This window comes from Plodia interpunctella, chromosome 3 (genome assembly GCF_027563975.2).
Source record: "Plodia interpunctella isolate USDA-ARS_2022_Savannah chromosome 3, ilPloInte3.2, whole genome shotgun sequence".
Taxonomy (NCBI): Eukaryota; Metazoa; Arthropoda; class Insecta; order Lepidoptera; family Pyralidae; genus Plodia; species Plodia interpunctella.
In genome coordinates this window covers 5,386,347-5,398,981 of record NC_071296.1, presented here as the reverse complement: position 1 = coordinate 5,398,981, position 12,635 = coordinate 5,386,347, and the positions used below count along the sequence as shown (strand labels likewise).

The window sequence follows — 12,635 nt, the reverse complement described above, 5'->3', positions numbered from 1 at the left end:
CTAATCACCGAAGTAATAACAATTTTTCGGTAATCCAAATGTTTAATGTATTAAACTTTAAATATACACAACTATTTGTCACTTTTGTTATTTGCACTTCATTTGTTTTTTAGTCGTCTGGAATGAAGATGTATATTTTTATTACACATTTTTAATTTTAAGCATATACCTACAAAAATATCCATTGTAAATGTATCAATCTGTTTTTTGGCAATAATGCCGACTTTACCGTTCATAATTTTAAACAGCAATATTATCTGCTGCACAACGGTTCTCCATAATCCAATAATAGTAGATTTTTCACGTATTATAAATAAATATTTATAACCATAACATTAAAATAACCTAAAGTAAATTACCAAGATGAAATACATAGTTAGTGGAATTTAGTAAGCACCGGATGCAAATAGAACATTTTTTTTAGAACTCAAAACGAAGTCACCGTGTTAATTAGTAAGCGGTCGTTGACATATTGAGGTTACTTAATTCATACGAAAACAACGTACTAAAGTAATTCTTTGACAAATGTATATTATATAAGTTCGCTAGATATCATGTCACTTCGTCCTTTGTTACGATATCAGATAAACATACAACAATGGTTTTATAGCATGCAATATACCAAAATCGTCTTATTTATTCATCGTAGTCATAAGTGAGAGGAGGTGAGGGACGGGTGGGAAGGTTTTGTTTTCGCGGCATCAGGTCGACGACCGCTCGGTCGGTCAGTGCCCGCTGCGACCAATTATGGGCCACTCGCACAGCACAATGGATCGATGGCAACGCGAAATTGGGCCAATGACCCGAACGCCTCTCGCGCCGCCCGGCTCGCCCGCTTACTACTGCCGCGCAGCCTCCGTATCGTACTCACGAATACTTGTAATTAGCATCTCACGGAAATAGTACTGTAATATCAATAACTCCCTTTTGTAACATAAACATTGATGGAAATAAACAAATGTACCTACTCGTAGATCACAGGTATTTTTGCAATTTGATTAAATGGATCTGGCTGGTACCTACTTAAATTTTCATTTATCTAATTTTATTTTTGTATTATAATTTAAATAGATATAAATTGTACCTCAGATCATAATTTTTAAAGTGAAAAAATAAAAAAATATCAGAGAAATACATTAAAATATTGATGGTATATAACATCGAAGAGAATATTAATATTAGTTGCAATGACGCTTCACCACATAAGGAGTATCATCTATTAGGGATCATGCAGCCCCTAGTGACGAGCGCGCGCGCATTGAGGTAGGCCGTGACGCATGTTTGACGTCATCAGGCGTGAAGCCAGTCGACGACCTGAGCGAGCTGCGCTCTAGCTCCCGGGCCATAGGGGTGCGGAGGGAAGGGCGGTGGTTGTGCAATCGAACGGTCGACGACCCGGGGTGAACGCCCGCGCGCCGCGACGCCGCCGGGATGCGCCCGGCCTATATCCGGCGCACCGGTGCAGCGGCAGCAGCGCATTCTAGAGCGGCGTGGACCGTTAGGAGCGCGAACGGAGGAACTGCGCGGGGGCCGGGGGCACTCTCACTTTCTCGGTTGGGTCGGCGGCCGACAAGTAGGTCGCGCGGGTAACTGTGCGCCGAGCGACGCAGCGCCGCACAGTACGCTGGCAAACGCCAACCGTGTCGGTGCAGTCGAAAACCAGAGAACAGTCACGTCACAGTGAGCTAGGAGAGTGGTGGTGCTTGTACCGAGTGTGTGTTAGTGAATGGTGCGTGCCATGTCGTGCGGCGCTGAACTGCGCGAACGACACTCGGTGCTAGTGAGCATGTTGGAGGCGCGCCGCGAGTCCTCGGACTCTGGCTGCTCCAGTGACGAGAGCTCGGACATTGAGCGAGATTCTAACTGTCGCTGTGATTCCCAGGGCTTCTTTCGGCGCTCCATACAACAGAAGATCCAGTACAGACCCTGCACGAAAAATCAACAGTGCTCCATCCTTAGGATCAACAGAAATCGGTGTCAGTATTGCCGATTGAAAAAATGCATCGCTGTTGGCATGAGTAGAGATGGTGAGTTGAATCTTTTTGTTTTGTGTGCTTATATAAAAATACTGAATAAAAAACTATTTTAAATAATAAAAAATAGCACAATAGTTAAAAATATTTTATTCAGTATTTTTCTTTATGATCTTAGATGATTTTAGATTTGTGTAGCTCAACATAAACTTGGAGAAACATTCAGGTCATTGAAAATAAATAAAAAACTAAATGAAATAATGTAAGTCGTAGTGTAATTAATTTAAGTGTAAAAAATTGCATTGGGAATTTTTTACACTTGTAGATTACATTTAGGTGTTAATTGTTATCACACTTAGTATGATGTGAGTACACGTACGCATCGAGTCACCGACTGCATACGCAATTAGCACGGGAAGGCCGTTTGCGCGCCATCTCAATACGCCAAGTGGGACGAGCGTAAGGCGCGTGCTGCTCTGCGGCGCGGACAGATCCTATTTCGCGGAGCGTAGGGGGGCGCATCGTGTGGGAGGTCGGTTATGCAAGCGCGGGTGAGCGCACGGTAAGCGGGTCGACGGCCGTGCACAGCGTACCCGCCGCGCGGCTTGTTGCGACACTCCACCGCCTATAGCCGCTAAACCGCGGTGAAAGCGGAGAAAGGCGCATTTCGTAAGCGTGAGAGTGAAATTTATATTTTCACTTTCGTAATAAAGTTCGTTGCACTCCCATACATGTATGTAATAGCAATTGATCAATGTTTATATCAATTAAATATCACTTGTACCTAAAATAAATAATAATCAAACAAAAAGATATGTCTTGTAAAATTTTATGTACTTGATTGGTCTAACTAACTAGAGTTAACAAAAAATAAATCAAACGAATAAGTAATTAATTTTGATTCTCTTTCAAATTTGCGTCGTTGCATTTGGTATTGTTATTAGTAGGTATAGTAATTATAAATACACTACTTAAGCTAAATATGAAAAGGTTAAATTTAATGTAATAATAATATTTGTAATGACAATTAAATATATCTACCAAAATGTAATAAAAATTATATTTCTCATTTTGTCATTAAACCAAGATAACTTATTTCGTTAGTTCTGCCGCTCGACAATAGATGGCGCCCTATTGACAATAGCGCCCGCCTCAACACGCGGAGTTTTCCTGAACTACATGAATGATTTCAATGAACCACCCGCGATGAAGATGTGTATTTCTAAATCCGTATAGGCAGTTGAAAAAAATGTCAATCCTTTTTATGTATTTCTTTATGTACAAGTAATACATAAACATTATACAATGAAAACTAATACAAGGGTTCTATTTATTTCAAAAGAATTAACAATTGCAATTTGTAAATAACCAATATCCTAATGAAAAAAATACAAAATAACATAATATTTAGTTGTTACATTTATTGCAACGCGGTTCGCTTATTGCTTGCTAGCTATGGGTTAGTAAATAACAATATTTCAAATTTAAAATATTTAAAAAATATTTTTTCGTCATAATTGTTTTCGTAGAGGGCCGTACGCCGTAGACGTCGTAACAATTCGTAGCGCGTAGACTACGCTCATTCTTCATTTCTTGAATTAAAATAAATGTGTGCAGATAATTATTGATTATATTATTATTATTAATTTTCGTAGAATTTTACTTCTTGAAAATAAATTAATATATAAATGTTAGGACCAATTAATAAACGTAGAGAAGAGCCAATATATATTTATGTTACAATAAGCTATTCTAATTTTGGAAATCGTCCACATCATTCGCATGTCTTAACAAATCGTCAAGGTTCAAGTGGTAGGTAGAGCGCGTGCTGAGAGCGGGTTGGGGTCGCGGGGAGGGGGAATTCGCGGGGGCAGGGGCCTGCGCGGAGTTTATTGACGGCTCCTCTCCCCGCTCCCCCCCTCATCAAGTTCAAGGTTGGCTCGGCGCGCGCCGCGGCGCAGTGCGAGGGAGTCCGGGCCGCGCACCGGTCGTCAGCCCTCTTAGCTATCGCTATGTTAGTGCTCCGCTCAGTCGGCCACGAGTTCGCGACCGTCGCTCACATTCACTACTCCAGTGTTGGTCGCTCCGAATAAACTTCGCTCTTGGATTACTACATTGGGATTACAGTGTCTGTGCTGATATCAAAGATATTTTACGAGTGCTATGTGACATTCTACATTAGTGTTTAATTCAAATTAGTCATAAACTAACAAGTAGTTACCAAGTTATCTGTGGCCACCGGCTGTGAATTAATTAAGTGGTAAACTGATATGGTGTCAGACATGGGAGAAGATTTGCCAATTCTCAAAGGCATCCTCAACGGAGTCGTTAAATATCACAATGCTCGTACGTAAACTTTTATAGATTTTTTTTTCCAATAAGTTATACTTTATTTATTTACATATTTCGTCTTTCGTAGCAAGTGCTACGAGCTTCGTAGCAAGGCGAATAAGTTATTAATTTTAGTTATTAATTTTATTTTTATTTATTACGTTTTTATATTATATAGTCTATACATATATGCTGTAGATAACTATTTAACTACTTATCAAATTGCGATTCATATTATTATACATAGACTAGTTATGTCGATAAATACATTAAAAATTACAATTAAAATATAGTTAATAACTTGTCATAAAATGATAATCGCTCCAATAAATCTACTGTAATGACATAATGTACAATTAACACAATAAACAGGTAGGTAGGTACCTACTCAATAAAATAAATAAAAAACAAATTAAACCTCGCGGTTGTCATCTGTTCTAAAACTATTTTAAAAATTAAACGTAGGTATGCCATTAAGGGAAACATAAATAGACAGTGTATATTATGTAGCATTCATGAATTTGTTGGGTTACAATCGACTGATAATAATAAATAAAATATACCTAAATGACTGAATGAGATCGTGCGGACAATGGTGCATCTGGCGCGGCTGCGGCCCACATCGCGTAGCGAAAGTCGGGTGAAATGGCGAGAGGGCGCTCTCCGCTTTCGTTTTCAACAGCGAGCCGCGCTCAACACTTTCACCGGCGCGGGCGCACGAACGCCACAACCGCCGCCCGTACCTCCACCGTATACTACCTTTTGGTACGCGGCATATCCAGTGCGAGAAAGTCGTAACACTTTTTAACATGACCTCGCGGTTGGCGCTTTGTCACTCGTCATTCAAACTAGTTCATTTCACCGCTCGGTCCCGCTGATTCGGCGACAGGGGTGGCCGGCGACGGGCGATGAACTCTACCCTCGTGCCGTCAGCTGCATATGCACATGGCTCAATGTGTGCCCGCATACAAGCGCACCTCGAGACAGCTGCAACCCGACCCATTCGTATATTTAGCCACGACCTTGCGCAATGTTTCTCTTGTTAGCTCCCCATTTTCTTATTTGAATATATCTCGTTTGGTGCATTTGCATATTTTTAATGTACATTATCATATTGTAAATTATTTTTTCTTTTGTTCCAGCTGTCCGATTCGGACGCGTGCCAAAGCGCGAGAAAGCGCGTATCCTGGCTGCAATGCAGCAGTCGTCGACGACTCGCGCGCATGAGGCGCTGGCGGCCGCAGAGCTCGATGACGGGCCGCGGTTGCTGGCGCGGGTGGTGCGAGCGCACCTCGACACCTGCGAGTTCACCAGAGAGCGCGTCGCTGCCATGCGAAAGCGAGCTCGCGATTGTCCCACCTATTCACAACCAACTTTGGTGAGTATCATCGACTCAATGCTTTCAATATAAAAAAAAAACACTGAATTAATTTTCATTTCAGGATTTCCATTTATTTTATTCTAATGTTAATTTTCTTTTGTTCTAGGCGTGTCCATTAAATCCGGCGCCAGAGTTGCAGTCAGAAAAAGAATTTTCACAAAGATTTGCACACGTGATCCGTGGTGTGATCGACTTCGCCGGCCTCATTCCCGGCTTCCAACTGCTCACACAAGACGACAAATTCACGTTGCTCAAGAGTGGTCTCTTTGATGCACTATTCGTGCGACTCATATGCATGTTTGATGCGCCACTCAATAGCATAATCTGCTTAAATGGCCAGCTAATGAAGCGAGACTCCATCCAGAGTGGTGCCAACGCGAGGTTCCTTGTAGATTCAACTTTTAAATTTGCCGAACGCATGAATTCAATGAACTTAACAGATGCGGAAATCGGTTTATTCTGCGCTATCGTACTCATCACGCCAGACAGGCCGGGCTTGAGGAACATAGAACTAGTTGAGAGAATGCATTCGCGACTCAAGTCATGCCTACAGACTGTCATTGCGCAAAACAGGTCGGACAGACCTGGTTTCCTTCGGGAGTTGATGGATACTCTACCCGATCTACGGACGCTTAGTACACTCCATACAGAAAAATTGGTCGTGTTCCGCACTGAACACAAAGAGCTGTTACGGCAACAAATGTGGGGTGAAGAAGAAGGTGTTTCTTGGGCAGATTCTGGTGCTGATGAATCCGCACGTAGCCCTATCGGATCAGTATCTAGCAGCGAATCTGGAGAAACAACTGGTGATTGCGGCACTCCACTATTAGCGGCTACTTTAGCTGGCAGAAGGCGGCTCGACTCTCGAGGCTCCGTTGATGAAGAAGCACTAGGTGTGGCTCATCTCGCACATAACGGACTTACTGTCACACCCGTGCGGCCACCACCACGCTATCGCAAACTCGACTCTCCTACTGATTCCGGTATAGAGTCTGGCAATGAGAAGCATGAGAGGATAGTGGGCCCCGGCTCTGGGTGCTCTAGCCCACGGTCATCGCTCGAAGAACACTCTGAAGACAGGCGGCCGATGGCACCTGCAGACGATATGCCCGTGCTCAAGCGTGTACTTCAAGCGCCACCTCTGTATGATGCTGGTTTATTAATGGACGAAGCTTACAAACCACACAAGAAGTTCCGCGCGATGCGACGTGACACTGGTGAAGCTGAAGCGCGGCCAGTAAGGCCGACGCCGTCGCCGCAGCCACCCCAGCATCCGCACCCCGCGAGTCCTGTGCACCCGGCTCATTCGCCAAGGCCGATGCGAGCTTCTTTGTCATCGACGCATTCTGTACTTGCTAAGAGTTTGATGGAGGGCCCACGGATGACCCCCGAGCAGCTGAAACGCACGGACATCATCCAGCAATATATGCGACGTGGAGAGACTGGTGCCGCAGAAGGATGCCCGCTGCGTGCCGGTGGTCTGTTGACCTGCTACCGTGGCGCGTCGCCCGCGCCACAGTCTGTGCTGGCCCTGCAGGTGGACGTAGCAGAGGCCGACGCTCCACAGCCACTGAACCTATCAAAGAAGTCGCCCTCTCCATCGCCGCCACCGCCGCCGCCGCGCTCCTACATGCCACCCATGTTACCGGCGTGAGGCCGGCCCGCGGAGCCGCACGTCTCCGCCACCCCACCCCGACCTACTTTAAATTAATGAAAATCTAGTTAATAATTATCGTTCGCAGATCGTTTTAATATATTATATGTGATAATTCGTTTAGGACGCGTGCGTGCGTGGCCGGCGCCGGACGAGGAGAGCGCAATAGACTGAAAAATAATTTAAGACTATATAAGTGTAATTTATATGCAATGCAGCGCCGGTCGCGGTGTGTTTGTGTGTGTATTGTATGTGCGTATGTGAGCGTGCTCAGTCATTTGTTTGTTAATATGACAGGTTGTCGAATTAAAATAAAACAAACTTGTAAAAATTTATACATTTTTTTTATTCCATTGCCTCAAATAGCATAAAAAGAAAAATCCTACTAACTTACAAAATATTATCAAAGTACTGAAATGAAAAAAATAACTTGACTTTATTACCTGCTTAAGGAGTAACATATTATCTTATCAAATAAAATATTTATAAGAAATTTGAGACAAAATAATGCCACAATTCATCCAATTCCCGCTTCGTCAGTCGACCTCTAGACATATATAACGCGGTTTGGTTTATATACTTGTTAATTTGCTGAAATGGCTAAGAAACCATATGGTATCTCAATAATTAAAATATATATGAAAATATGTAACGAATAACATATAGGAAACCATGAAGTATTATATTATTATATATACAATATATTATATATATTGTACATTACATGAAGTACTATATTATACCCAAAATACAAAAATAAATGATAAAGTATGATTAACAAAGATTTTAATAATACCCTATATATTGTATATACAAGCATTTTTCCTATGATCAAAATATCCCACATACTATAATGATAGAGACATCATGGTATAAAGAGGATTTCTAAGAGAAAATAAGAAATAGGTACTTTCAAGTAAAATTAGAAATTCGGCCGATTGAAAAGCTTGGACGATATGATATTCTTTTCGGTTCTCATCATTACAAAATCTCCACAAGTTATGTAAGGTAAATTTTCTTTCCTATAAACTAACAGAAGCTGCTGTGAAGTCGTAAAACCTGCTCTTCTTTCCAAACAGCTAAAACAAGAAGCGGTCGTCGACCGCCGGCCGCTGGCCGAGACCGCCGGCTTCCGCCGCACTGCCGCTTCCAGCTGACCCCACGACTGTTCCGTATTCTCAATACCACTTCCATTCAATTCTTAACCAAGGTTTATGATAAAATAACCCGGTTGTTATAATTAGCGTTTTATTCCGTATTTTTTTTATTAAATACCTCCAGGTTGTGCAAATTTTCTAGGAAGCATGTATTTATTGTGATTGCCACCTCTCACAATAATATATGGTCTAGTTTATTTTTTTTTATTGAGAGAAGTAATGACTTCTTGTCGTGTATCGAGCTGTAGAGCCTGTAGGATAATAAAGAACATCAGGACAATTAGGCTAACATCTTCAGATGGACTGCAATTGAACCTCAATCGTTCTGGCGAATTTTTTTACAGTTTCTGTAGAGGTTTCTTTTTTAAAAGCGGCCAAGTGCGAATCGGTCTTGCCCATGAAGGGTTCCGCATTGCGGTTTGGGATTTATGACCTATAAAAAACTATTTACAAGTTCTCATTCAAACCAATTTTCGGTGGAAGTTTACATTGTAATGTACATCATATATTTATTTGAGTTTCATCATTTTCTTATTTTAAAGGGGGGACACATTTTACCACTTTGGAAGTGTATAATCACGCGCGAATAGTTTGCGCGTGAGACACTTGAGTTTAGAAAAAAATGATATTAGAAACCTCAATATTGAATAATTTGAAGACCTACCCATAGATACAAGCATTTACATGTACATTTACATGCACACGTATGGGTTTGATAATTTTCTTTTTTTTAGTTTCAGTTCTAAGTATGGGGACCCCCAACATTTATTGTTTTTTTTTATTTTTGTGTAAAATCTTAATGCGGTTCACAGAAAACATCTACTTACCAAGTTTCAACAGTATTCGTTCTTATAGTTTCGGAAAAAAGTGGCTGTGACATACGGACGGACGGACAGACATAGACGAATCTATAAGGGTTCCGTTTTTGGCATCTGGCTACGGAACCCTAAAAATATCAAAACCATCGAGATCCAGCTGAAGTTAATAACGTGATTTAACTACAAAATATACTTAAACATTTTTTCTGGATTTCTAAATCCAATAAAAACACGCAATTTGAGAGTACGCTGCCTTAATTTGTGCTCTTAATATCCAAAGATTACACTATTATTATGATATACATTGATACTAAAGTAGTACGAAAAACCTGTTCTCCTAAGCCCTCAAAAATAAAAAAGATATCAGTAATATCAAGAATGTGAAAGAGAAATTGCTACTTGAGTATAGATTACAATCCGAAAACAGTGAGCTGCAGCTGTGCCAAGACTGGTGCTGGTACTGTTGGTGACTGCTGACTAGTTAATTCCATAAATGTTTCAGCAGTTAGTGATGATTTTGTATTCTGCAAATGGTGATGATAAATCTGTGACGTTTATCGAATGTTCCATTAGGAAGTAAATAAGACTCAATTATGCTTATCTTTAAACAAACTGATAAACACGTGTAGGTATTAGGCGCGATCTTGCTGTTACGTGAACTGATTTCCTGTTACGTGAACTGATTTCCTGATTTTGCGATGATTTTCAATATTACTAAAATCATTTTCTGTACTTCTGTACCTCATAACCGTTAGAAAAATAATTATTTTATACATACATAGATGAGGATTCGATAAAATAAGACTATGAGATTACCGAAAGGTCAGGCGGTGGTCTAGGCGTCAGCAAGTTAAAAAATGAAGGAAAATTACTTAAGATTAACAGAAAATATTTTTTAAAATTTACTACTATATTAATAGTAAATTTACTACTATAATAGCAGTAAATAGTAGTAAATTTGAAAAAATATTTATAAATATTATTAAAGAATGTATGGAATGATTGAGTAAAATTTATATATTTTGAAATACAATATGCATGTTATGATGAGTTTTGGGATAACTACGCAGTTTAGTATCTGCGTCGTAGGCTTCGGAGGTTGGACGAGAGGGGCAAATGTTATTGACCGGAGTATGAGCGCATGTCGGGCGGGATGCAGCGACGGCGCAGTACGGCCGGCCCTGCACTTGACTCACGCGGTGCATCGCCCGCCCGTGGACCGCCACGCGCCGGCTCCCTTCCTCCCATCTCCACATCCGTCACCCTGCACCCGATCCACTCTGCCTCCTGACCACCTATCTAATTTAGCTACTTAAAGAATCAATTCTCTCTCCACATCATAGCATACACAATAAAATACATAACTTCTATACCTTTCCTAAACTTAGCTTTAATCATTATCGTTACAACCCTCGGCACATAAGTTGAACCAAAATGGCGACCTTCAGCGCAGGTTTAATTAGAGGTAAAAGTGTTATTTATGGGATTTTTCGTGGTTACCCGCGAAATTCAAAATACTCGTTTATTTTGTCATAAATAATAACCACTAAAAATCCTTTTTAATACTAATTCATCTCTAATTACACCTGCGCTGACGGCCGCCATTTTGGTTCAACTTATTTGCCGAGGATTGTACATAGTTTAAAGCACAGTCGCTTCCTTAAGTCTTATCACTCCCTATGTATGCTTAGATCTTTAATACCAAGCAACGGATTTTGATGTTATTTTTTAAATAGATAGAGTAATTCAATGCATAATTATTTCAATGCATATTGCATCCGTGCGAAGACAGGCAAGGTAAACAAGTCTCAAGAAAGATAAATTTGCAAAGAAAAAAAAGTTGTTGGTATTCTAAATACTACGATTTTATGTACTCGTATCTCCTTTAGAGAATACTTTTTCATCAAAATATAAGAATATTTGAATTTAAAGAGTTTATTTTAGACTGTATACATGTATTCTCCTATCACATGTATAAAATATAAAGTACCTGTATTGGCTATTGGTTACTTCCTGTGAAGAAACCAAACACGAGCACATTCTGCGAAGCGCGACAAATGCTCAGTGATCTCATTTGTGTCTGCAAATCTATCTAGACTGAATTCCGGTCTGTGTCAACTAACCAACCAATGCCAAGAATTATAAATATTTTACACCTAGATTACACCTTATGTATTACAACAATATTTGTATGGAAATATTTATTTCAGTGCGTATGAATGTATCTTTGGATATGTGTTGGTTGGAAATGTAAAAAAAAAAAATAAAAAAAAGATATTTCTAAATTTTATACTCTTTAGATCGACAATGCTTTATATAAAATTATGAAAGGATTTCTTAAAATTTATTGGATACTATTTTTGGACAACGTGTTTTGCCTTCCGCGTTTGCTACCTCAAGTTCACATAGTATTTTCATATTTTTACTGTTTAAATAATAATAGTATTATCATTACTATCAATGCCGTTTTTTTTTGTAAATACGTATACTATAAGCTAATAAAATTGTATATTCTAACATAATAAAACTGTATATTTTATTTTAATACTGTTCCGCATAGATGGAATGAAAATGAAGGATTGTTCTTGATGACTTCCTGTCGAAATGTAGGCTACGTGGACTAAACAATATAAACTAAGAATCCTTTTATAGACATATTGTAGATATAGTTTAATTTATTAGAACGGACGTGGGAAATAAGGTCACAACACGTTTAGACAATGATCCTCTGTGTCATCCAATAACACGGTACTGTTCTCATTATCAACGACATCCTTGAATCGGCGTCCATTATGTCACTCCTATAATGAGCCGTGTAAATAAAGAAGCTTACTGATACCAACTTTAGGTATGTAAGGATCGATCAACACAGACAGGACCTTGATTATTGAAACTTAGTGAAGTCATTAATTAAGGGGAAGCAAAGTAAAAAAATATATTTATTTATACAACAAGTTTTATTGGTGGGAAAACTTTGCATGTGTCAACATTACACGTGCAATTTAAATTCTTGCAAAGAAATCAAAAGAAATCGAACGAGCTCAAACTCGATGAAACTTTTAGCTACATATGTTGTCGTGTTGCTGCGCCTGCTGCAAAATGTTTGTACCTATTTTAATTATATATAACAATGTTGTATATCGATACAGGCATGCACCAGTCAAATATGGAATTCCCAAAATTTTTTGAACTTGAAATTTCTGAAAAATGACTAGTTGATACGTTCAGAAGTGGCATTTCTGCGTTGTTATACCAAGCAGTCAGACAGTCAGCGTCCAATTTTATATAAGCTCTGAAATGAAATTAGTGCCTACCGAGACA

At 39.8% G+C, this 12,635-nt stretch overlaps 1 protein-coding gene across 5 annotated transcripts in view; it reads left to right on the top strand.

Moving 5' to 3' along the window:
* Positions 1 to 7,674, top strand: part of Eip75B (Ecdysone-induced protein 75B) — a 99,366-nt gene extending 91,692 nt beyond the window's left edge. For 4 of the 5 annotated variants that reach the window (XM_053770007.2, XM_053770008.2, XM_053770010.1 and 1 more), the window contains exons 3-5: positions 1,883 to 2,027; positions 5,447 to 5,682; positions 5,792 to 7,674. In XM_053770007.2, the coding sequence (XP_053625982.1) occupies positions 1,883 to 2,027; positions 5,447 to 5,682; positions 5,792 to 7,339 (1,929 nt within the window). In that variant the 3' untranslated portion in view covers positions 7,340 to 7,674. Of the gene's footprint in view, positions 1 to 1,882; positions 2,028 to 3,917; positions 4,320 to 5,446; positions 5,683 to 5,791 lie in introns of those variants that run through there. The other variant, XM_053770011.2, reaches the window with a different exon arrangement.
* The last annotated feature ends 4,961 nt before the right edge of the window (positions 7,675 to 12,635 follow it).